This window comes from Hippoglossus stenolepis, chromosome 16 (genome assembly GCF_022539355.2).
Source record: "Hippoglossus stenolepis isolate QCI-W04-F060 chromosome 16, HSTE1.2, whole genome shotgun sequence".
NCBI lineage: Eukaryota > Metazoa > Chordata > Actinopteri > Pleuronectiformes > Pleuronectidae > Hippoglossus > Hippoglossus stenolepis.
The window spans coordinates 13705829-13728800 of record NC_061498.1 but is presented as its reverse complement, the minus strand read 5'-3'; the positions used below and the strand labels follow the sequence as shown (position 1 = coordinate 13728800).

The 22972-nt window shown below is 40.8% G+C and overlaps 2 protein-coding genes across 4 annotated transcripts; one reads left to right on the top strand and one right to left on the bottom strand.

The window, feature by feature from the left end:
* Positions 1–111: 111 nt before the first annotated feature.
* mlx (MAX dimerization protein MLX) lies at positions 112–8734 on the bottom strand. Of its 2 annotated transcripts, none has more exons than XM_035180556.2 (8): positions 8631–8734; positions 7001–7040; positions 6764–6853; positions 5080–5189; positions 4866–4968; positions 4380–4479; positions 3216–3417; positions 112–2682 (listed from the first exon to the last, which is right to left on the bottom strand). In XM_035180556.2, the coding sequence occupies exons 1-8, from the start codon at positions 8667–8669 to the stop codon at positions 2626–2628; spliced, it is 741 nt and encodes a 246-aa protein (XP_035036447.1). In that variant the 5' UTR covers positions 8670–8734; the 3' UTR covers positions 112–2625. The 2 variants fall into 2 exon arrangements, with proteins under 2 accessions (XP_035036447.1, XP_035036448.1); XM_035180557.2 differs by having other exon boundaries at positions 7001–7037; positions 8631–8733.
* Positions 8735–9643: 909 nt separating this feature from the next.
* Positions 9644–22643, top strand: fmnl1a (formin-like 1a). 2 transcript variants are annotated; one of them, XM_035181428.2, is made up of 26 exons: positions 9644–9828; positions 10449–10685; positions 14079–14162; positions 14514–14600; positions 14695–14768; positions 15241–15324; positions 15409–15552; positions 16212–16320; positions 16503–16579; positions 16668–16761; positions 17121–17195; positions 17276–17386; positions 18483–18632; positions 18719–18820; positions 19376–19964; positions 20074–20198; positions 20318–20520; positions 20624–20858; positions 20955–21023; positions 21104–21184; positions 21267–21396; positions 21483–21646; positions 21730–21831; positions 21923–22021; positions 22107–22212; positions 22305–22643. In XM_035181428.2, the coding sequence occupies exons 1-26, from the start codon at positions 9826–9828 to the stop codon at positions 22367–22369; spliced, it is 3399 nt and encodes a 1132-aa protein (XP_035037319.2). In that variant the 5' UTR covers positions 9644–9825; the 3' UTR covers positions 22370–22643. The 2 variants fall into 2 exon arrangements, with proteins under 2 accessions (XP_035037319.2, XP_047199922.1); XM_047343966.1 differs by lacking the exon at positions 9644–9828 and having other exon boundaries at positions 9872–10685.
* The last annotated feature ends 329 nt before the right edge of the window (positions 22644–22972 follow it).

Genomic DNA, 22972 nt, shown 5'->3' with positions numbered 1-22972 from the left:
AAACTCAAATTTGGAAATTTGAATTTCTTACAACACAATCAAACTCATCTTTCTCAGTTTTCTTAAAACACTGGAGTTTTTTTCAGGGTCATCAGCTGCAGAGACGGAGGCCACTGTTTTCCTGCTCACTTTATTTTCAAAATGTATTTTGCACAAACACTTGTTTTTATTTACAGGTTAAAAACACTCTTTGAATTGTCATATAAACGGAGTGGCCACTCTATTGGGTGCACTTGTAAAATCTAATGCCATCCAACAGTCTAAACAAACATCTTTTTCGCCAAGGAGGTTCTATTTTCACCCCAGTCTGTTTGTTTATCAGCAGGATTACGCTTAAAACTACAGAAAATATTCCACAGAACTTCGATCCAGACAAAGGGGCAGATCCAGGAGTTTTCTTTCCCCCTTTTCTTTAAATTATTCTGAGATTTTTGCCGATTTCCCAGGGAACAATTCATGGATTTTGCTGGAATAAAAATCATATTTAGATGGACTGAAATCTGAGTGTGAAATTGGGTGCAGCTTAATTGAATTTCAGGCGACTGTCGGGCCTTTCAGAGAGATATAATTTTAACTCATAGTGGTTATGGTGTTTCACTGGACTGTGTTCTGTTTAAACCTGTAAAGTACAAACACCTCAAACTCAGTTTAACACCACTTCCAACTACAACCTCAATAATAATCATTTATTTAAATCATTACCTCTTGATAGTATCATCACAATTACTTGACATAATTATTTTAAGTAAAGGCAGAGCTGGTGTATTGAATCATGATTGATTCCAAAGGCAAACCTCATGAAGTCACCTGAGAGTGTAAATGGCTTTTGTACAACTACTGAAAAAAACCCCACCAGAAATCTGTTTCCCTGTGAATAAAGCAACAACAGAAAAGTACCTATAGAAACAAAACTGTGTACAAATTTGATTTGTCATCTTAGAAATCCACAGTTTTCATTCAGTGCAGATTGTCTGTAGATCTCTGCTTTGGTCTGTTCACAATCTCTCCTGGAACCTGTGACTGGTGTGAACAGTCCTGGATATTCAAAAAAAAGCTTTTCTAATCACAGACAAATGCTATCACATAATTTCTACTGATACTCAGCACAAAAGCCACTGTCACCCAAAATAAACAGCATTTAAAATGTTTGTATGAAAACAACAACTTTCTTTTGATTCAGGAGAAAACTGCAAAATCAACACTTTGTATTTAAAAATCCTCTTCAGAAAAAAAAATAATGTATAACTGCAACTGGATAACTGCGTGTAAATAAACAGAATCTGTTCACAATATGCGGTGTAACACAATTATCGTCAAAGTCCATAGACTGAATATAAACTGATATACAGTTCAGACCTGTATGCTGCCTCATTACAAACCAGTTTAACTGGGGATCATGGCAACTGGTGATTTGTTGTCTATGTTCCAGATGTTGCTGGTTGGTTGCAGATCCGTCATTTTCACAAAACGACATGATGAAGCAGTATTAGCTTCTGGACTGATGTCGATCTCATTACGCCACCGAGCCGCTGAGACGTTCGGTGCGCGTTTTTACTCTGTCAGCTGTATAACACCAGATGTTGTTTACGGAAACGCCCATGTTATCTGGTGATTAGTCCGAACACAGAATAAACGTTCGTACTTTCTGTAATGCAAGTGTTGTTTATCTGTGTGTAATCAACAGATCGCCATGTCGTTTCCAATCCCGTTCAAGTTTTTTTTACACTTTGTTTATTTTTTTACCCATATGATTTATACTGTTGTCTAAACGTGATGTTGACACGGACACATTCCATTAACTTGTGATGTGTTTTTGTTTGATGTTTATTTCAACGAGACCTTCACTATATCACCGCACTTCGGATACAGGCGCTTTGTAAAAAATGACGAGTCTGCGACTGACAAAATCTGCAATTAAGACAACAAATCACCAGTTGCCCCGATCCCCAGTTAAACTGGAACACCGGCCACCCATGACAGCTCAGCATCTCTGTCGGCTCGTCACAGCCACTTTGATAAAAAACTTCACAGTCTGTGTCACTAAAGCTAGAAATCTGAAAACGGCCTGAGAGCTCAGTTAGGAGAGGTGACGGTTACCCTGCAGTAGAACAGTAGTGGTGGAGTATTCTCCATTGTCTGCTGTGGTTCAGGAGTGGTGTGGCTGAGAGGAGACCTTTGGTTCAGCATGAAACTACAAACTTGTGCTCGTTGGGACACAGAGGGAGGTTTTACTCGGGCAGCTACTGCAAAAAACTAAACTAAAGGGTTAATGCATTCAACACAACACATTCGTTTGCAAACATTTGTTTTGACCCCTGAGCTCTGTTTCCTCATGCGTTTCTTAGCAAAACCACAATAAGAAATATGAATCGTCAGCTGAGGCGGATGAGGCCGAGGCTCTCTGTTTATGTACACTTTCAGAATGTTATCTCAAACAAGCCAATGCAGCTTTTCCATCTCTGCCCACAGTGGGCGTTGAGGTAATTCAAATGCAGCCAGGCAGTCACAGATGAGCTGAAGTGAGTGTAAATGCTGTGCTGTGGCCTGAGGCTGATAGCAGTGTCCACCCTGAGAGGCCGGAACAAGTCCCACAAACTGGGAGCTGAGTCCAGAGGTTTCACTCGATCAATACAGCTGACCGCTGAGCTGCCGGAGCACTCCGACCACAAACTCCCTCAGCGTCTGGGAGAGAGCAGAGGAAGCACAAAAGCTGTGATTATCTCAACATTATCAGAGCAAATAACAGGTGTTGTGATTTACCTGTAGTGATGATAATCAGGATATTTAAATAAAATAATGAATATATTGATTTGTTAATATATTTCTGTTAACATTTCCATTTCTTTCTGTTGTGATGCAGTTACTGTGTGTGTTTGTGTCGTCACATGTGCTCATTATATGCGGGGCAGGTGAAATTTAATATTTTGATACAATAATTTAATACATTCAAGGGACAATTGAGCAATCTATGATCACATAAACCCTCTTCGATCATCTTTGATAACATCTTCAAGTGTAATTCATGATCGTGCAAAAAAAGAAGATATTCTGTCAAAGAATTGAATTCAAACTTTCTATAGCTATTGTGAATTCCTTTGGTTTTGATAATCTAATATCATGACAGCCCAGGAAGCAATGCTTAAAGTCATTGCATCCATAACAATGTATATGTACCCGATCTGCTGTCTGCAATACAACTATTCCTGTTTCCTTACCTGTGGCTTGCAGTGCTCCTCGATCCAGCTGAAAACACAGGCGGAGAGCTCCTGGAAGCTGTTCACCGACACACAGTTGTTGAAAGACACGAACAGAGAATCCATGATGCTCTGAAAGATGTTGAACTTGACCTGGTCAGACACCTGATCTTCTCCCTGCTGTGGGTTGTTCTGGTGGGCCTTCACTATGTGCTCGTAGTTCCTATTAGAGAAGACAAGTAGTGTTGACTGAAAGACGCCTGAGAGTCTGAACCAAGTTCATGTCTTTGTTTACATTTGTTTTCATCTCCTACGTGGGCTGTGTCCAGCTACACTTTGTATTGATTGGTTAGTCGACAGGCGTGTGTCTGACGTCAGCATGTTGTTGGCTAAACAAATGAGTTTTTCCATTTGAATGAACATGCTCCCCTCGTTAATGTAATTACCACTGTAATATCATTATTGTATTGCTACCAGCATCACCAACTTCAGCCACAGCACTCGACACTAGTTTGAATGGGCCAAAGGAAAGTCATCATCGCTCAAACATTATATCGTCTGAGGCCGTTCCTGCTTCTTTTTCTTGTTAGATTCTGTCTCAACTTCCTACAATTGGTGTAAAAAAAAGCCAATCTTAACAATGAGTTGTTTGATCCGTGGTCCGAGGGACCTTTCACAACTGTTACTTTTGTTTACAAATAAACTGGAAAGTCTGGATCAAGCAAGGTAGGTGTGAGAGCGCCCTTATGGTTACAACTGTTAAAAAAAAAAAAGAGGATTAACTGGATCTATTCTTTCCGTACACTGGATGAAATAGTAAGCCTCCACAGCAAATGTAACAGATAAAAAATGCAGCATTTACAGCTTTTAGTCGATGGCATTTCCTCCTATTTCTCAGATCTGATAGTAACTTTACTTGTGCTGTGTAAGGGCTCCTATCAAAGCATTTCTCACTCGAGAGATTTCTCTTTTAGTGCGGGCGCAGCATTTCTTTTAAAATCCATCTTTTCATCTGTCTGGATGCAGAACATTCATGACTTCGGAATTCAAATGAGGCAGATATCTTTTCAGGGTTTTTGCCGTCAAGTAGGGATGCATTAGTTTGCCAAAAAAATATATAGTGCAACTGTCGATGATTATGGAATAAATAGTGTCTCGACTTTACAGCCCTGAAGAAACTCTCACGTTTTCATTATCTTCAACGCCATCACTTCTTTCCTTAATACAGTAACTTCCTCCTCTTGCTTCTTCTTTTCTTTATGAAGAAAATGGATGTAGTCGATTGCTGAGAAATAAAATACAGAAATGCATCGGTCAGGGACTTCTTCATTGAACAAAACCTCAAGTACAATTCGACAAGTTTTCATCTACCTTGGTCTTATCCCTCCACCAACCCTGATATGAATATATATCTTAATGAGCCTGTAATACTGTATTTGTGATTACAGGCTAAAAGCAGCATGCATGCAGATTATGACATGAATGGAGTGAGAAATAAACTGGTAACACTGCCGTTTTTTGTGATATGGGGTTTTAAATAACAACTTGGTAATAATGCTAAGTTTGACAGAAAAACTCTGAACTGATGGAGACAGTAAATTGTCGAATGATGTATTAACTACTCTGACAAATACCCATGACTTCATCCAATAAGACAACATCGCATCTTACTTTTCTGCAGAACGGTTGCTTTGCTGATTTTCTGGGCTCCCACTGCGAATTCAGACTGCTGCTGACAGGTTGGAACTATTGCCTGGAGGTCATCATAACCTTTCTAAAGTTTTTTTTTCAAAAGAAAGTCATAGATATCAAGTATAAAAAAAAATACACAACTCAAAACTTCAAGTAGGTCGCAGAGCTCAACTGCAACGTACTGTAGCTTTACCTTGATAGCGTCCCTACGCTTCTGCTCAGCCTGGGAGTGCGCTTGTCTCCGTCGATCTTTATACGAGTCCTTATATGACGGCTCGTGTCTGTAGTCACTATCTTCATCATCTGTTCAAAAACATATTAAATCTCAGATCAGATAAAGCTATGGATTTTCACAGTCTAGTGTAATGGTGGGGAACTTTAGGCTGTTTCTGAATATCATCTGGAAACAACTGTGCAAAGGTGGTATTAATTATCAAATTCAGGAACCTGTGGATGGTGGGAGGGTCGACTTTCTTCAAAATACATTGCATCTACTTTGTGGACACCAAAAGATGTTCTGAATCAAACAAACACAAGGTAAACTTCAAGCACTGTGTTTCCTAATAACTTCTGATAAATGTGTGTTTCAATTTCTGAAAATGTTATTTATGTCATTTATTTTATTTTTAAATGCACATGGATAGCCCTGGATTCTGTGCAAAGTCCTGCACATCCTATGCAATGGACAATGACTCCAAAGAGATTATCTCTATGGTGACAGTGGACAAACAAGAACAATGCTGAACAGCGTCATCATGGAGAAGGAAGTGTTCAACAGGTCTTTCGACATACTCCATCATCGCACTGCAAATCAGAGTGAATATGTACCAAATGTAAATTTACTGAAAAAAGTAAACAGGTTTTGAGGTTTGTTATTTGTCCAGTTCTCTTTTTAATCAATGTTTTAAGTTATGTTAACCAATCAATCAAATTTTGTTTGTATAGCCCATATTCACAAATCACAATTTGTCTCATAGGGCTTTAACAAGGTGTAACATCCTCTGCCCTTAACCCTCAACAAGAATAAGGAAAAACTACTAAAAAACCCTTTTAACAGGGTAAAAAGAACGTAGAAACCTCAGAGAGAGCCACATGTGAGGGATCCCTCTCCCAGGACGTGCTGCAGATGTCTGTATCACATTACATCTGTCTCTGTTACATCTGTTTTGTTCATTATTCATACAATGAAGCCACTTGAGTAGATACAGTCCTGGGCTGGCTCTCAGTATGAAGTGTGTGCCTCTGCCCGTGCTCGTCTGATGGGAGAGGCTAAAGAAAAAGAGACCTTCCATCTCAAAATATTAGTATTCACTGTCCTACTTAGGAGACTAAACAATCAACTACGTTTCCAGCGATCTCACCTACTGCAGCTTTGAATGGCATACTGACAAATGCTGAAATTGTTTTTCATAATAATAATAATAATAATAACAATATTTTTTTTTGTTTTCTGACAGCAAGCTCTTTAGTTTCCCAGACACAAGGGGAATTATCTTGACAACAATGGACCAGCAATGAGTAGCATAACAGGTTTTTCCTTTCATTAGTAGCAGGAAGCAAAGTGAAAGAAAGCAGGCTCAGAGTCCATTTTACAATAGTAATTATACCATCGGCAAATGGTCTGTATTTATATATTGCTTTTCTAGTCGAGTAGAGTTTCTTGCCATTCACCCATTCACATCTATGGGCACTTTTTCTATGATGGAATCATCATCAAATAAGAAAAAAATATATTTTAAGAAATAATCTTTTTTTATATTACACAGTACACACATTTTAGAGAAATGATTCAGTGTGAGGTGTTGGCAAACAAACATCACAATCTTGATGTAGCACAAATTCTCTATGAAAAATCGCTGCTGTTACAACCACATTACCTGTGTTTGGTACTGAAGAGGCACTTGTCGAGCCAATGCTGTTGGCCCTGGACACCACGGTACCCTTTCTGGCTGTTTCAGTGAAGAAACCTACAAAGCAAGACAGCAACAAAATAAAAAGACCAGAACTAGATTGACCAAATAATCTCAAGACAGCAGAAACACAAGGTCACAGTAACAGTTCAAATATCGAATAAAATATCAAAATACAGGATATAAAACAGACTGAACACTCACTGTGGTCAAAGCCACCGTCGCTGAAGGCACTGTCTGTCTGCTGCGCCATCACCAGATAACAGAAGATGGAAAAAAGGGAGAATTGAGGCTGAGAGGCTGGAACCACGAGAGGAGAATTGTGCTGCCCTAAATTCACTGACAATAAACCAGTAGCTAGCTGGTCTGATGAACTGACTAAACCCCCAACTGAGCATTGCCCTGATTTGTACTGATCAAGTATGCAGGGGGAAAAGAGCTGGACCAAATAACAACTTCAATCACAGGTGAAATGTTTGATCTAGGGCATCAAAACACAATAATAACTGCAATTTGTGGTTTCTAAAGATAGGAACAGTTTCCATCAATGCTACCAGGGGGTACAACACAATGCGTTTTATTTATTGTATCACTTATTTCTGCTATATGACAGGGACTAAAGGTTTCACTCTCTCAAAATCACACGAGAACTATACCAAAAGAAACCTGTATTAAATGTTACCCTTTAAAATAGACTTTGTAAGATAAGATCAACAGCTTTGTTAATGTTTCTTTATTTTAACATATTTCTGTTAATCAGATCGAACAGATATACTGGACAGACATCACTTTGTGGAAAGCTTCAATCAATACTTATGATACCAAGTCATCTCCTAATTACAAATGAATGCATTTCTGAAGCTACATCAGTGTTTCAAACAAGTTGAATTTGCAGTCAGCGCTGACTTTTTACAGCCAACTACACTACATGCTACATTACATGCAATAAATCTGCACTTTCATATGGTTTCCAACGTTAGGTACAGTTTCCTTCAATGCTTTCAGGTGTAAGGGTTAGGGTTAAGGGTTGTATTTCATTTGGAAATTAAATCTATTTTCACTTGTTTAACAAGGACTAGAAGGTTTCACTTTCTCCATTTAGACGTGACAGCTAAACCATATCATTCTCTAAAAGAGTTTGTAAGATAATAAATAATAAAGCTGTTGATTTCATTTCATATCACAAACGTGTAGATTTACATGATCACTTCGAATAGACATATGTGAGACAACTGCTTTTTAAAATTTTAACTGTTATAATCAGATACCACATATCTATATATATATAGATATATATATCTATATATATATCTATATATATATGATCTTGTGGAACGCTCCAGACAATATTTATAAAACCAAGTCGTCTACCAATAACAAATAAAAACATTTCTGAGTCTACATCAGTGTTGAATTTGCTGTGAGCACTAACTAATCAAGCTAAATAACAACTCTACATGTTGCTATGCTTCTTCAATAAATCTGCATCCCACAGGAACTGTTAAAATGAGGAAACAATATGAAAACAATGATCATCTTCGCAGTCCGTGTGTTCGGTAAACGGAGACATGTCCCCCCCCCCCGAACACATGAGCTGTAAATGGACCAGACGAGTCCCCCTCTCAGGGCGTTTTGTTTACTTTGACTAGCTAGCTACACGCTAACAGCTTCACAACAAGCTAGCGCTAGCCGTGGAGCTAACGCAGCTCTGCCCCTGAAACAAACGTCAATTTTCAGGCAAAACAGCCGTTGTCACTTGTCGCTGTTGTCACACAACAGTCGTACGAGTCATGTCGACAGAAAGTGACGATGGACAGATGGGAACGTGTCTTACTCTCCAGTGGTCTTCAGGAGACGCGGTCGGGTCCGTCATCTTTATAGTGCTACATTACCGATAGCCCTGCTGCCTTCCAGTGCACCTCGTAAATTCCAGTTCCTCACACTTGGGAAAGTTTGAGAAAAGGGAACTCCTCTCTGTGATGAGCGAAATATTTACATCCTTTACTTAAGTTAAGCCACCAATCCAACTAGGACTAAAAATACCAATTTGTTTTTAATAAGGCTGGGTAATAAAATAATAAAAAATAATTATTTAAATATAATTTACAATATGCCAAAAGTTCCATATACATTGATATAATGCTTATGGATTGTATAAGCGCAGTGAGGAGGTGCAACACATGCTTGGCTTTAATGTTTCACCTCTGATCTAAGATAAGATGAGATAAGATAAGATAAGATAAGATAAGATAAGATAAGATAAGATAAGATAAGATGAGATGAGATGATACATTGACTGTTAGAAGTGTACAGATGGATATGGTATACAATATAGATATGACCATACACATATATACGAATGGATATAATTTCACCGTAGTATACTATATATAATATACTGGATATAATATAAAGAGTTTAAAATCCTAACCTTCGCTCAGGAGCAAAAGGCTTTAAACTTGTAAGAAATGTATTTATTTATTATGACACTTGTTGATCAACTGAACTGAGAAAATTTGGTCTCGATTACATTTTGGGGCGATTCACCCAGTCCTAATTTTTCCTTATCCATTCATCTGCCAATAATTTTTTGATTGATTGATGCAAGTTTAGTCTATGAAATAACAGGAGAAAATGTCTAAAAATAGTTTCTGTGATGTGTCACTTAAAAGTCAGATATTTCATGAAGGTCATATATAACTAGTAAAAGTTTCTATTTATGAGTGTACATCTTCCCAATTTTTCTCGCATCATCCATGTCCACAGGCCTGATTTAAAACACCTTGAATGCAATATACTCGAGGCCACAAATGCAAGAGCCCTACATGCAGTACTAGGCTTACAACACAGAGGGGCGCTGTCAGGCAATCATCTCCACCCTGTCACTGTGCTTCTACACCTGATCTGACTGCCACAAACGTGCTGGCCTCACTTGAAGGGAAATGGCCTAAACAAATGTGACCCCAGGTCCATGTAAAATAACCCGGCTTCAGTGGAATGAATGGATCCAGTGTGATGCAGGTGGACTCATGGTAAAGAGACGGGAAGTTTCCTGTGCTTCATTCTATATCTGCATCTGCTTGATTAGCATGTGTCAAGCCTCTTTCTGCTTTGTTTCACTCCTAATGTACCTGATCATCATCATCATCATCACCATGATCACCATCCACCTACTGCGTGCAAAGGACGCCTAACAGTTAAAATGTTAGGTGCACCCTGTCCTCCACCCCAGGTTCGGTTGCTGTCATGCACAGGAAGTCACTCTTCTGCTTTTGCGCTTCTGCGGTTTCTGTCTGTGTCACTTAGTGTGTCACAGTCCACACTCCTTCCTCTCACACATGCAGCCCTCTTACCAGAGCAGCTCTCTGGCAAGTAGCGTAGAGAACAAGTGAGTAGAGATATTGGTGGGTCTTTGCTTGTTACCCTCTTCTCAATAGTAGACAGAGTGACAGGTTGATGAGAGGATAGACATGAGGACGAAGCACCTTCTCTCATCTCCCACCCTGTCCTCAAGACCAACGAGGAGGCAGTAGGCCAGCGGCTGGATGTTCTTCTCACTCAAGACCCAAGGACTTGGTTTGTTTTAGGCCTGCTTGTTCGAGTAACTTGGAGTGACCACTTATTTTTGTTGTGGAATTCACTGATTTCTCAGGGGAAGGGTTTGCGTAAAGCTTTCCCACTGGATTACTTTTGGAGATTAGTGATGGGGAATGCGGCCACAGGGGCCTTGGAGCAGGAACAGGCTGAGGGCTATGAGGCCAGGAACTCAGTCGGGGCAGCTTCAGGGATGAGTGACCCCGTGCCAACTTTGCAGAAGAAGCAGCCGGCTCCCCCCAAACTTCCAATGCCCCCAGAGGAGGAGCTGGAGGAGCGCTTCAACGTGGTGCTGGTGAGTGTGGCTGCACGGGAGACACGAGGGCGCACGCAAAAACACAGAGATTATGCACTTTGTGTGTTACCAATGCCGGCTTGGGTTTGAAGTAGAGGCTGGGAGAATTAAGCGGGGGGCACAGAAATAACAAACCACATCCAATTTGCTTTCTGTAATTTAAAGTTGTTAAAGTAGCGAGTGTTTGGAGACCTGTTTGTAACATTTACGCTCCCTGACTCATTGGTGCTGCCCAAAAACAATTCAATTTTAAATGAATACGGACTAAATATTTAGATGTCTGCCTTTTCTCATTTGTTGTCTCAATCTTTTAGAACATCTGAATCTAGAGTCCCATTTTCTGGTGGGTACAGGGAGACAAAGTTTTCCACACGACTGTCCTTGGTTGTTTGTTTTAAGGATGTCAGAGCAGGAACAGAGTGATCGGTGAATGCACAGGCAGCTGGGCATAAAGGGGAAGTTGAGCAACACATAAACATGAGTGAGAGCATAAGACCGGAAAGCAACTGTTTCACCACCCTTTCAACAGTCTTACAACAAGTAGGAAAACATAGAGCCTCACAACACGTACCTTGAAGTATTCGAGACATCATAAAGCACAAGGCAGCAAAACAGTGATTAAGTCGGAGGGAGAGTGAAGCACGTAAATCTTTGATTATTTTTTATGTATTTAATTTATTACAGAAGAATTCCACTCAAGGTGAAGATCTGGTTTTTATGTGTTTATGTTCCAAAAGTGAGATTAAGAGCAACAGGACTATAAACTGTGAGTTCGTGTTGACCCAGTGCAGCAGTGAAACATCAATACAGAGTTGGACTCAGCCGGTCTTTACACTCTGCCTCAGCTTTGACTCCTTAATGAGCTTCAATGACCCCACGGCTGCGGCTCTGCTCTCTGCTCACATGTGGAAACATCAACAGCAGAACATTCAATCTCATTTTTTATGACGCTGCATAAAAGTGTTGCATCACGGAGTATTGAAGGGTCAAGTTCGAATGTTTTTCCAGATCAGAGCTTGAACTGTCCTCGAGTGAAGCACAAATGAACAGACTAGCAACAGCATGTTTCTTAGGTTAACCGAGAAATCGGTTTGTCATTTTTCCAGGAAACAAACATGGCTCTTCTTCTTGTGACATGTGTGGTTTTTATTGGAACTAAAATGAAAAAAAGACGTGTCTGTTATAGACCTGAAAAGACATCACACATTACCCAGGAAGTTATCAAGGAGAGTAATAATAAGAACTGCCAATAGTACGCATGCGCACATTATACACAAACAGTGTCTTTATTTTAAAATGTATGTATGATTATTTCACATAAGTTGACTTCTCCTGGAAATACATATTGTGACATGAGTAATGTGGCTTCAGGGCAAACCGGTTTACTTGCCACGAGAGTATGATGTCACTTCCTCTTTTTTGGCAAAATATGTTATTCTGTGGTTTTCTTAATAGAGAGAATGTTTTGTTTTTAAGTTGTAGAATTCAGCAGTTAAAGTACACATAACTATCTCTACAAGAAAATGAGAAATGGCCTCTCGTCTTCATTTGAGCGAACTTATGCAAAGAGGGAGCCTTTCTCACTTTGCTTACTCGGTGTTGTATCATGAAACCCAAAGTGCGACCCCTCCCCTGCCCAGCCAAGGATGAAGCTCTCAGCTCTCAGCTCCTCAGCAGAAAAGCAACAAGCTGTTTCCTTTATCACCTCTAAAAAAAAAAAACCGCAAACCACTGCCTCTATCTGCACACTGGGAACATTAAGGTTAACACATCACCTGAGGAATTTATTTCACAGTGGAGCCATTTCTCACAAGTTTAAACTTGAGACAGGTCCATGTGTGTCCATCCAAGTGTTCCCACCAATCAGAAATGTTCAGCGCTGCAAGACCCACCCCCTGAACTTCTGAAAAAGAATACCCCCCCAGACCCTGTACTTTTTTTCGGGGTAAATTTTTTTTACCCAGATTACACCCTGGGCCCTGCGTTGGAAACAGAAAGAGTTCTTGCAAAACTTCCTATTGTTCAATGGGAAAGTTACTGCAGTCAAAACGCAGCTTTTGTTTTCACAGATCCCCTGGCAGTGTGACCCCCCAGGGGTCTGCGGACCCCCATTTGAGAACCACATCAAATCATTTAGTTCTTAAGCCATTTGAATGTGGGTAATAACCTTTTTATTCCAGGAGTCAACCAGTTTACTGTAAGTTGAAGGTAACAGCTCAAATGGAAACTGTGAGGTTACTAACGTGCCACCTCCTTAGATGTTGAGCAGAAAAGAGGTGTGTGTGTGTGTGTGTGTGTGTGTGTGTGTGTGTGTGTGTGTGTGTGTGTGTGTGTGTGTGTGTGTGTGTGTGTGTGTGTGTGTGTGTGTGTGTGTGTGTGTGTGTGTGTGTGTGTGTGTGTGTGTGTGATGGGTGGGGTTCTTCAAAATCCTCCATACAGTTGAGAATACTGTTCTAAGGTGAAGATAATAGTTTAATCTCAAGTTAAGAGTCTATATAAGCAACTGCAATAGTCAATATTTAAACTTTGGTTTCATTCCTTTTTTATTTATATCAATCAATAAATATAACTGGTTCTAAGTGGTGTTGCCCTTTCAAAATTTTATACACATGCTTTTATTTAATCTTTATTAAAGGTTGTATTCCAGGATCAAATTTGACATTTGATCATTACACACACAAAGGCTCTAATATTAGTTGAGTATTTCTTTGTCATTATATTCTGACGTACATGGTACCCACTGGCAACCATCAACACACTCATGTAAACACTTAGTCATCCGTGCTTCCGGTGGATGCTGAACGCCCTTTTGTTTTACACTGAAACTGCAATTGTGGTTATTTGAAGACTTTAATATCGTTGCATAAGCAGGAAGGATGAAGAAAATACCACAGGGGTCGTTAGATTAGTTTTAGTTTGACGAATACTAAATATGAAATATGTGATATACTTTTACTCAGAATCATATAAAGTACGCCAACATTTTACTCAACAAATAAAAACACAAATGCGCTCAAGTAAAAGTTCAAGTACCGCGTCAACTTTTTCTACTTGCTTTTGAATATAGTAAGTGTATTCTGTTCCCTAATGCAAAGATCTACTACACCAATATGGTCTCGGCCTCTGAATCCATTTCAGCTGCTTCTTCTTCACCAGTGATGATGCGGCTGCAGGAGGCGGGGTCTAGTGTTACCTGCCTGCTCTGATTGGATCAGTAATATTGATTAAATACATTTTTTATACGATTTGAACATATAATGCAATGGGGTAGAAATGACAGATTATTGCTCATTTATTAATTAGAGTAAAAGTGAGAAGTACCCGAAAATGAAGTTGAAGTACTTCAGATTCCTTATAGGTTGAAACTGTCCCTTCTTTCTCTTTCTCTCTCAGAGCTACATGAACCTGCCTCCAGATAAACAGCAGCTACTGAGTCAATATGACAATGAGAAGAAGTGGGAGTTGGTCTGCGATCAGGTAAGAATATTTTTGATGTGCTGATAAATGATAATGTGTTGGTTTCGTGAATCCAGGATCCTTGTACTGTGGCAGTGTTGATACAAAGTAGATAAACAGAGTGGATATGTGATAAAGAGCAGAGCGCAGCGAGAAAAGCGTGCAGCACAGTTTTGTGGTGGCAAGTGATAATGGTGACGTTGGCATGGAGACAGAGAGCGATTTGTTTCTCTTGTATACACAGAGCCAATAATAACTTTGCACCCACAAGTGTTTCCAGTCACTACCTGTCATGAATTTTGAGTTGTTGTTAAAACTCACTGTCAAAAGTGACTTTTTTCGCTCAGTTCTGTGTGAATATTTCTTTCTCAGGAGCGTTTCCAGGTGAAGAGTCCCCCGTCCACTTACCTGAACAAGATCAGGAGCTTCTACCAGGATCAAGGAGGGGTGTCCCGCAGGGTCAGAGTGAAGCATCATCCTCCTTTTTTCATGTCTGACACAGCTCTAGTTTTCCACAATGGTGTCTTAACTCTCACATGTTCTGCTTCTTTAGCTGAAGAAAAGGATCCAAGATGCTACTCAGGTTCTTAAAGATTTGGAGATTTCACTCCGCACCAATCACATTGGGTGAGTTTGTTGACTTTAGACGGATCCTACTTAATGTTTGTGACTATTTGATGTGACCTGAGTTTTAGTTTTACCCTGTTGCAACCTTTAAAACTTGTTTAGAAAACTGCTATTGAAATAACATTTTATATGATGATGATGATGATGATGATTAATATTTTTATATTTATTATTATTCTTATCCAAAAATATATATATTTTTTAATTATTTTTAGATTTTTTTTATCTTTATATGTCATCTTTTTGTATTTTTACACACCTTAGTACTTTGTAGTTTAGTCTTAGTTTTTAGTTTTCTGGTTTTATTTCTTGTGAATTAAACATTTAATTTGTAAAAGAAAGATTATTTTATTTCATTTTTCAAATGTTACATCGTCTTGCTTTAAATCCAATCTCAGTGCAGAATCTGAGATATGTAATTCGTTGTCTTTCACTCCTCAAGCTTTATTCTGCTTTGGGTCTTTTTGTGTAGATGGGCCGAAGAGTTTCTCAACGAGCAGAATAATGGTCTGGGTGTCCTGGTGGAGTATCTGTCTCATGCTCAAAGTGACGCCTCGTGAGTACCAGCAGGCTCAGAAATCTGATGGCGATAACATTTTTTACTTATCACCATTTATTTTGGGTTTCTATTCCTTTGTAGGTTCGAGGTGGACAGCGTTGAAAATGGCGGCACCCTGTCAGACAGAGGAAAGCCAGCAGAGAGGTCCATGGAAGATTTGACCAAGAGCTCCAGCATCTCCCATTCACATGGGATGACCAGAGCTGCCCGAGCACTGACTGTGAGGTGAGAAGACTTCTTAGCTGTACACAGTTCTCGGCACTCACACATTTGTAAATATAGCCCACTTCACATCATGAATCTTATTAAAGAGGAACTCACAGCTCATACAGTTGTAATCCTGTGAGCATTCTAGCTGAAATCTGATTGGCCCCTGAAGTCCTGCCAGTAGTCTATTAAAAAAATAAATATTACAAATTTGTCTTGAAAAAGCAGCAATTATTAAAACTATATGGAATGCTGTGTAGCTATAGAGCTAACAGTAAACAAGGAATGACTTAAAAGTGCTCCCTCTGGAATCCGGAATTGTGCATGGATGTTGGACAAAAAGATGAGCTGAACTGTGTCAAACTGAACTTCATCTCTTCAGAGTCAGTTTGTTCAATAATACAAATCAAAAAAAAGTGACAGGCCTGATTGATTAAAAAACAGCAGAAGAATTTTACGTTTGTAAAATATGAAACAAACTTAACTAAATCAATATGTCTTTATACCACTTTATACGTTCCTCTTGAAACTGAGACAATCACAATCATAACACGACTTCCAAACTCTGGCGGAAGTCGTGTTATGATAACCTGTTTCTGCATGTTCTGTATCTAACTTCCAACTTTCTGCACGGACAGTAACGAGTGACAAATGATGTGTACATTTGTGATCCACAGAATAAGCTCCACTCTGGTGAACAAAATGCATAAAAAGTCCCATTCGTCCAACCAGAGAGATGATGTGCATGTGTGCATAATGTGCTTGCGAGCCATCATGAACTACCAGGTAGAGTCTAAACATACTTACTTACTTTACAAGAATTGGGAGTGGATTGGTATAATTCCACTTTTGCCACTTCTATTTCACTTGACACACATTTAACCTTTGTCATGTTCAGGCTAGATTTTCCTCTTTTTCTGCATCTTTAAACAAATCAGCTCTCTGTTCACTTCCCACTTCGTTTTCAGTCCGGTTTCAACCAGGTGATGACTCACCCACGCTGTGTCAACGAGATCACCCTCAGTCTCAACAGCAGGAATCCCAGGTGAGTGCCTCTGTGTGTCGGGCAACGTGCGCGTGTAGTCTATCTCTGTATCCGGAGTTTTCAGCATCACTCTCTTGTGCCGTCACAGGACCAAAGCCCTCGTCCTGGAGCTGCTGGCGGCCGTGTGTCTCGTCAGAGGAGGACACGACATCATTCTCTCTGCTTTTGACAACTTCAAAGAGGTGAACAGACTTTTTATTTATCAGTAATATGACCTCACCCAGATATGTGGCCTCACTTGACTGTTGTTCATTTAGTCCGACCTTTTTGTTTCAAACTTCCCCTCTTGCGTTACTCACCCTGGAACTGACACAGTCTACTCCTCACGTGCACTGTGGTCATAATTTTAGCACAAGTAAAACAGTCATGCCTGTGTGTGTAATGCTAAATGCGAGTATGGTGCAGAGCTAAGAATGTAACGGTTGAAGTTGACTGATGAAGCTTAATAAAAATAACTTATTTGGCATGTATTGTCCCCTACTCCCCCCGTGTGGGCAACAATTAAAATGCATATTCAGATCAGTTTCTATCTTTTTCTCAGGTGAGCAAGGAGAGGAACCGCTTTGAGAAGCTGATGGAGTACTTCATCAATGACGACTGCAACATTGACTTCATGGTAGGTCTACACAGGTTATTTCCTGGCTGCTGAGTTGTAGCTGTAGCCGAGATTTAACTGTCTACTGTGTCCGTCTCCAGGTGGCGTGCATGCAGTTCATCAACATCGTGGTCCATTCGGTGGAGAACATGAACTTCCGTGTGCATCTACAGTACGAGTTCACCCACCTCGCATTGGACAAATATCTGGAAGTGAGTATTTATTAAAAGTGGTCAGTGTAACCTATGGTTTACCAACAAGAACAACGTGATTAAAGCTGCTGCAGGCGACATTTGTAGAACAACAATGTTATGCTGACTGTTACAACTCCGCTCATGAGGGATAGGGGAAGCTAAATAAAACCAGATGTTGTTTAAAGTAAAAGTTGTTTATTATGAAGATGAAAAGTACAGATGAATAATTTAACAAAAGGAGGGAAACGGGCCGAGAAATAAATAGAACAAAAAGAGGACTCTATAAAAGCAAAGTTGCAGATAACTTCCAAAAAAAGAGTGAAAGCAACACGACTAATGAAACCAAAACAGCCACCCCGGTTAACCCCAACTACAATAGTTAAATATATGGAGGCCGTGAGAATGACACAACCTGATCAGCACCAAACAGCAGTTAGAGACTAACTGGTAAACACTGTGGAGCATTTGGCAGCAAAAAAGCTGAATATGTCCCTCAGTAGCTGGTGGAGACCAAAAACCGAGCAAGAGGGTGAATTACTTGCATTTTATGATAACGTTGCTATGTAACACTTTGCCATGTCAGCATAAAAAGTGCTGATCACAAAATAGACAAATTACCAAATGTTAATCACTGGAAATGAACATGTCACCTGATGTGGTGTCCAGCCGATCAGTTGTGATGCCCATTCTTTTCTGTATTTAGTCCCTACATTTATACTGAGCAAATATTAGGTTGCTTTTCAGTCATTTTCATGTCAAATAAAATTCCAAATACAATATCTATTTTTTAAAACTCTATACAGCTTGGTTCATAAATATCTAATATATATGTCTGTAATTTTAATAACTTTTATACATTTGCTGAATATTAAAAGGTGATCAAATCCCATGTGTGTATAATAACAGGTGTAGTATCACTTTCTCATTAAAACTGCAGTTCAGTCTTTCTTCAAGATAAACTTTAAAGTTATGACCTGTACACAATATGAATTGTAACCTGTAAATATGTATATTATGACTGTAAACATGCACCAAATCTATTCTTAATGATACTTAATATAAGTTAGAGTGTATTCGTAAAATAAGTCACTCGTTAAATGTCTTTGTGCGTTAGAGTCTGAAGCAAACCGAGAGCGAGAAGCTGCAGGTCCAGATCCAGGCCTACCTGGACAACGTGTTGGATGTGGGCGCCCTGCTGGAGGACGCTGAGAGCAGAGGAGGGGTTCTGGAGCATGTGGACGAGCTGCAGGAACACAACGTCCAGGTCAGCAGCCAATTAATAAAACCAGAAGGACTTCAGACTCCTGATGTTGTGATGTTCAATTGATGTCGTTGTGCGTTGTGTTGCAGCTGAGTGCTCGGCTCCAGGAGATGGAGGATCAGACGACAGGGCGAGTACCTGAACTTGAGACGCAGCTCATGCAGGCGACCAAAGAGACCGAGCTGCTCAAAGTAAGTGCTGCTCACTGACATGAACAGTGTTTAATAAGATTCATTAGCCAACCAAAGCACAGCGATTAGTAATAATGAGTCCAAAAGTGTGGCAATTCACTTTATTTGAATAATCGTAATTTGAAAGGAAAAATAGAATCATCTTTAGCAGCATGCCCAGACTGAAATATTTCAATGGCTATTTGATGGATTAATGAATTTCGCTACATCCTTCAAGTCCAAGAGGACGAATGATCCCAGGAATTTTACTCTAGCGCCACCATCAGAGGGATTTTTTGTTTAAAATGAAATTTCTCATCGTATAGGATGCTATGAACTGTTGGTATTCCACCACAAGGTCATTATTTTTAGCAATATTCAAAAATTCTAAATAAATGGCATTTCATTCAGCCTCAGCTATATGTAGTGTTTTGTGCTAATTAGTAAATGTTGACATGCCAACTCACTCAACTATCAGATGTTTATAATTTGCACATTATCTCTTATAAAGCCTGAAGACAGACTGTGTATTATATGCTCTTTGTGGAGTCGCAGTAAATTGTTTATATCTTACAGGAAAGCCTGCGGGAGTCCTGTTCCCAGGTCAGTAGTCTGCAGCAGAGAGAAAGAGAGCGAGAGCTGGACCGCGAGAGGGAGAAAGACAGGGAGCGTCTGAGCTCCTCCGCCCCTCCGACCCTCTCAGAGCTGGAGCAGAAGATCCACGAGCTGCAGGAGAAGGGCCAGATCCGACTGGGGCGCAGCGCCTCAGGAGGTCTGGACATCCAGGTGGTGCCCGTCACTGTGGTCGAATACGTCCAAGCCCCCGCCCAGATCTCAGTCACTCAGGCCAGTGACCTGAGCTCGGTCGACTCAGCCCGCCCAGTGTCCAGCCTCCCTTCCTCTCCACCACCACCACCACCACCTCCTCCCCCACCTGGTGCTGGACCACCACCCCCACCACCCCCACCTCCCCCACCTGGTGTTGGACCACCACCACCCCCGCCTCCGCCTCCCCCACCTGGTGCTGGACCACCACCCCCGCCTCCCCCACCTGGTTCCGGACCACCACCTCCACCTCCGCCACCTGGAGCTGGAGGCGCACCTCCGCCTCCCCCGGCTGGTGGTGGACCCCCACCTCCTCCCGGAGCTCCAGACGCTCAATCTGGTAAGGGGTTTGGAGGAAGAATCTGAAAAGAAGCAGAAACCCTCCCGAGTTGGAAGCAAACGATCAGAAAAAGATCCCTGTTTAATCAGTTCTTCTCCTGTTTCCTCAGGGTTAAAGAGCAAGAAGCCCATTCAGACCAAGTGCAGAATGCCGCTATTAAACTGGCAGCCCTTAAAACCAAACCAGGTGTTGGGCACAGTCTTCAATGAAATAGATGATGAGCAGGTCTTAGAGGTAAGAAAAAGCGTCCTCCATTTTCCTTTTCCGCTCAACAGAATATCCCCAGATGCAATTTCAGTTTGATATGAGACAACTTGAAATGATTTCTCTGTCTCTTCTTGTGTCGACATCAGGAGCTGAACATGGATATGTTTGAGGACATGTTCAAGACTCGGGCCCAGGGTAATCCAACAGACTTGTCCAACGTGAAGAAGAAGGTGGTCCAGAAGGCCCCCAGCAAGACATCCTTGCTTGAGGTCAACAAGGCCAAGAATCTGGCAATCACGTTACGCAAGGGAGGAATGATTCCAGCCAAGATCTGCACCGCCATCGAGACGTACATTCCTCTTTTTGAAAATATCTTCATTAAACAGATTCATATCCTCTTCATCGCTCTTTCTCTTACACACTAGCTGATGTGGTACTACTGTTTTGCACAGGTACGACCAGCAGGCTTTGTCCATAGACTTCCTGGAATTGCTCGAGCACTTCATACCGTCAGACTTTGAGATGAAGCTGCTGGTTAACTACGAGAAGGACGGCCGCCCGCTGGAGGAACTGGCCAACGAGGACCAGTTTATGTTGCGCTTTGGGAAGATTCCTCGTCTGAGCCAGCGGATAAAAACCCTCACATTCATGGGCAATTTCCCGGACACTGTCAAGCGCCTGCAGCCGGTAGGTTTGTCAAAAGTGCTGCGGCTTGGGTTAGAAGAGACTTGAGATTTTAACCAGATGTGTTGATTTTTTTTTTTTTTTCTTTTTCGTCCACAGCAACTAAACTCCATCATTTCTGCATCCATGTCCATCAAGTCTTCATTGAAGCTGAAAAAGATTTTAGAGGTAAGTAAAAGACGTATGTACTGATGTGGTTTCCAAATGTGCGGGGTTTGAATAAGTCATCTCATGTGTTTCCCCCTCAGATCGTCCTCGCCTTCGGTAACTATATGAACAGCAGTAAGAGAGGTGCGGTGTACGGTTTTCGGCTGCAGAGTCTGGACCTTGTGAGTAGATTTTGTCCGTAGATCTACTTTTTCATTTCAAGATAACCTTGACAACCAACATTTTCAATAATGTCCTTTTCAGCTGTTGGAGACCAAGTCGACTGACCGCTCGCAGACGCTGCTGCATTTCATCACCAACATCATCCAGGATAAATACCCCGACTTGATCAACTTCCACACCGAGCTACACTTTGTGGACAAGGCAGCGCTTGGTACACGAAGACCCACTCAGGTTATGGAGCTTGTTTTATACAGAAAATCAGCAAAGGTGCTAAACTTATTCCTCTTTCTTTGCCAGTGTCCCTGGACGGCATTCTTCAGGACATCCGCTCGTTAGAACGAGGAATGGAGATGACCAAAAAGGAGTTCCTGGTGCAGGATGACAGCCCCGTGTTGAAGGAATTCATCAAGACAAACTGTGAGCAGCTGGAGTCTTTAATCAAAGACAGCAAGAGAGCACAGGTTAGCCCGCAGCTCGAAATCAAACTTGCACACAACCCTGAACAGCATCTTATCACATGCTCACACACATGCATTCTCTCCAGGATTCTTACGGCTCTGTGGTGGAGTATTTCGGAGAGAACCCCAAAACCACGCAGCCCTCCATGTTTTTCCCGACGTTCGTACGTCTCATAAAAGCCTACAAGGTGAGCACGTGGGGCGGGTTTGTGATTTTTATCCGACGTGGTGTGATGGAAATTTGAAATTGAATCGGTTTTGCCTCTGGATTAAACACAGAAAGCGCAGCAAGATATTCAGCAGCAAAAAAAGAAAATGGAGACTGAGAGCAGTGAGGAAAAAGAGTCGTCATCTCCGAACAAAGCCGGGATGCAAAAGGTAAGAGATTTGAGGATCAGTGTTGAAGAATTATGCATCATAAGTTTGAAACTGTAATGTTTTAATATAATATATTTTTCCCCAGGGGCCTATGATGCCCAAGATGGACCTGATAGCAGAGCTGAAGAAAAGGCAGGTGAAGCCGCAGGTACGTGAGGGGAAGGACGGCGCTCTGGAAGACATCATCACAGGTACGTTATATTTCAATATGGCATGTGCTGCATGTTTCGATATTTAAAGTCTAAAGGTGAATCTTAATGCGCTTTTCCTCGCTCTGCCTCAGATTTGAGAAACACACCATACAGGCGGACAGATGTTCGACGCCCAACGCAGCGTCAGGACACTTGAGCCAAGTCGGATGTAAGCCTATTTGATTTTTAGGAAATGTACCTGGAATCCCAGTCAAGCATACAGACAAAATAACAATGTTTTAACAGTTCTGTATATACATATATATCAAAATTGCATCATGTATTTTGACCATTGTTCTGTAAATAGAGTTATGTTGGAACTTTTTGATATTTTTAGTGCAGCAGTCTGATTTCAAAATCTTCCTGTGATGTTTCCTGTCTAACGAAAAATCCATGACTGTATTTTAAAATAAAACTTGTGTTAACCATGATTCTGTATTTGGATATTTTCATCTGCAACATCCAGTTTGCATTAGCATTCTCTAATGCTAAAGATGCAATCATTTCTAACGCAAACTCAGACGTCACCACTGTACAAGAGAGCTGCATTTTAAAGTGTTCTGCATATATACTTTTATTAAATATATGAGCAAAATAGCATCTTGTATTTTTGCCAATTCTTTAGAGAATTGGTTCTGTAAATATAAATGCAACAGTCAGTGTCCTTGTTTCCACATCTTGCTTAAAAACCACTGACCACTGATTCTGTATTGGCATTTTCTCAAATGCAACATCCACAGTTTATGGCTACAGTGTAAAG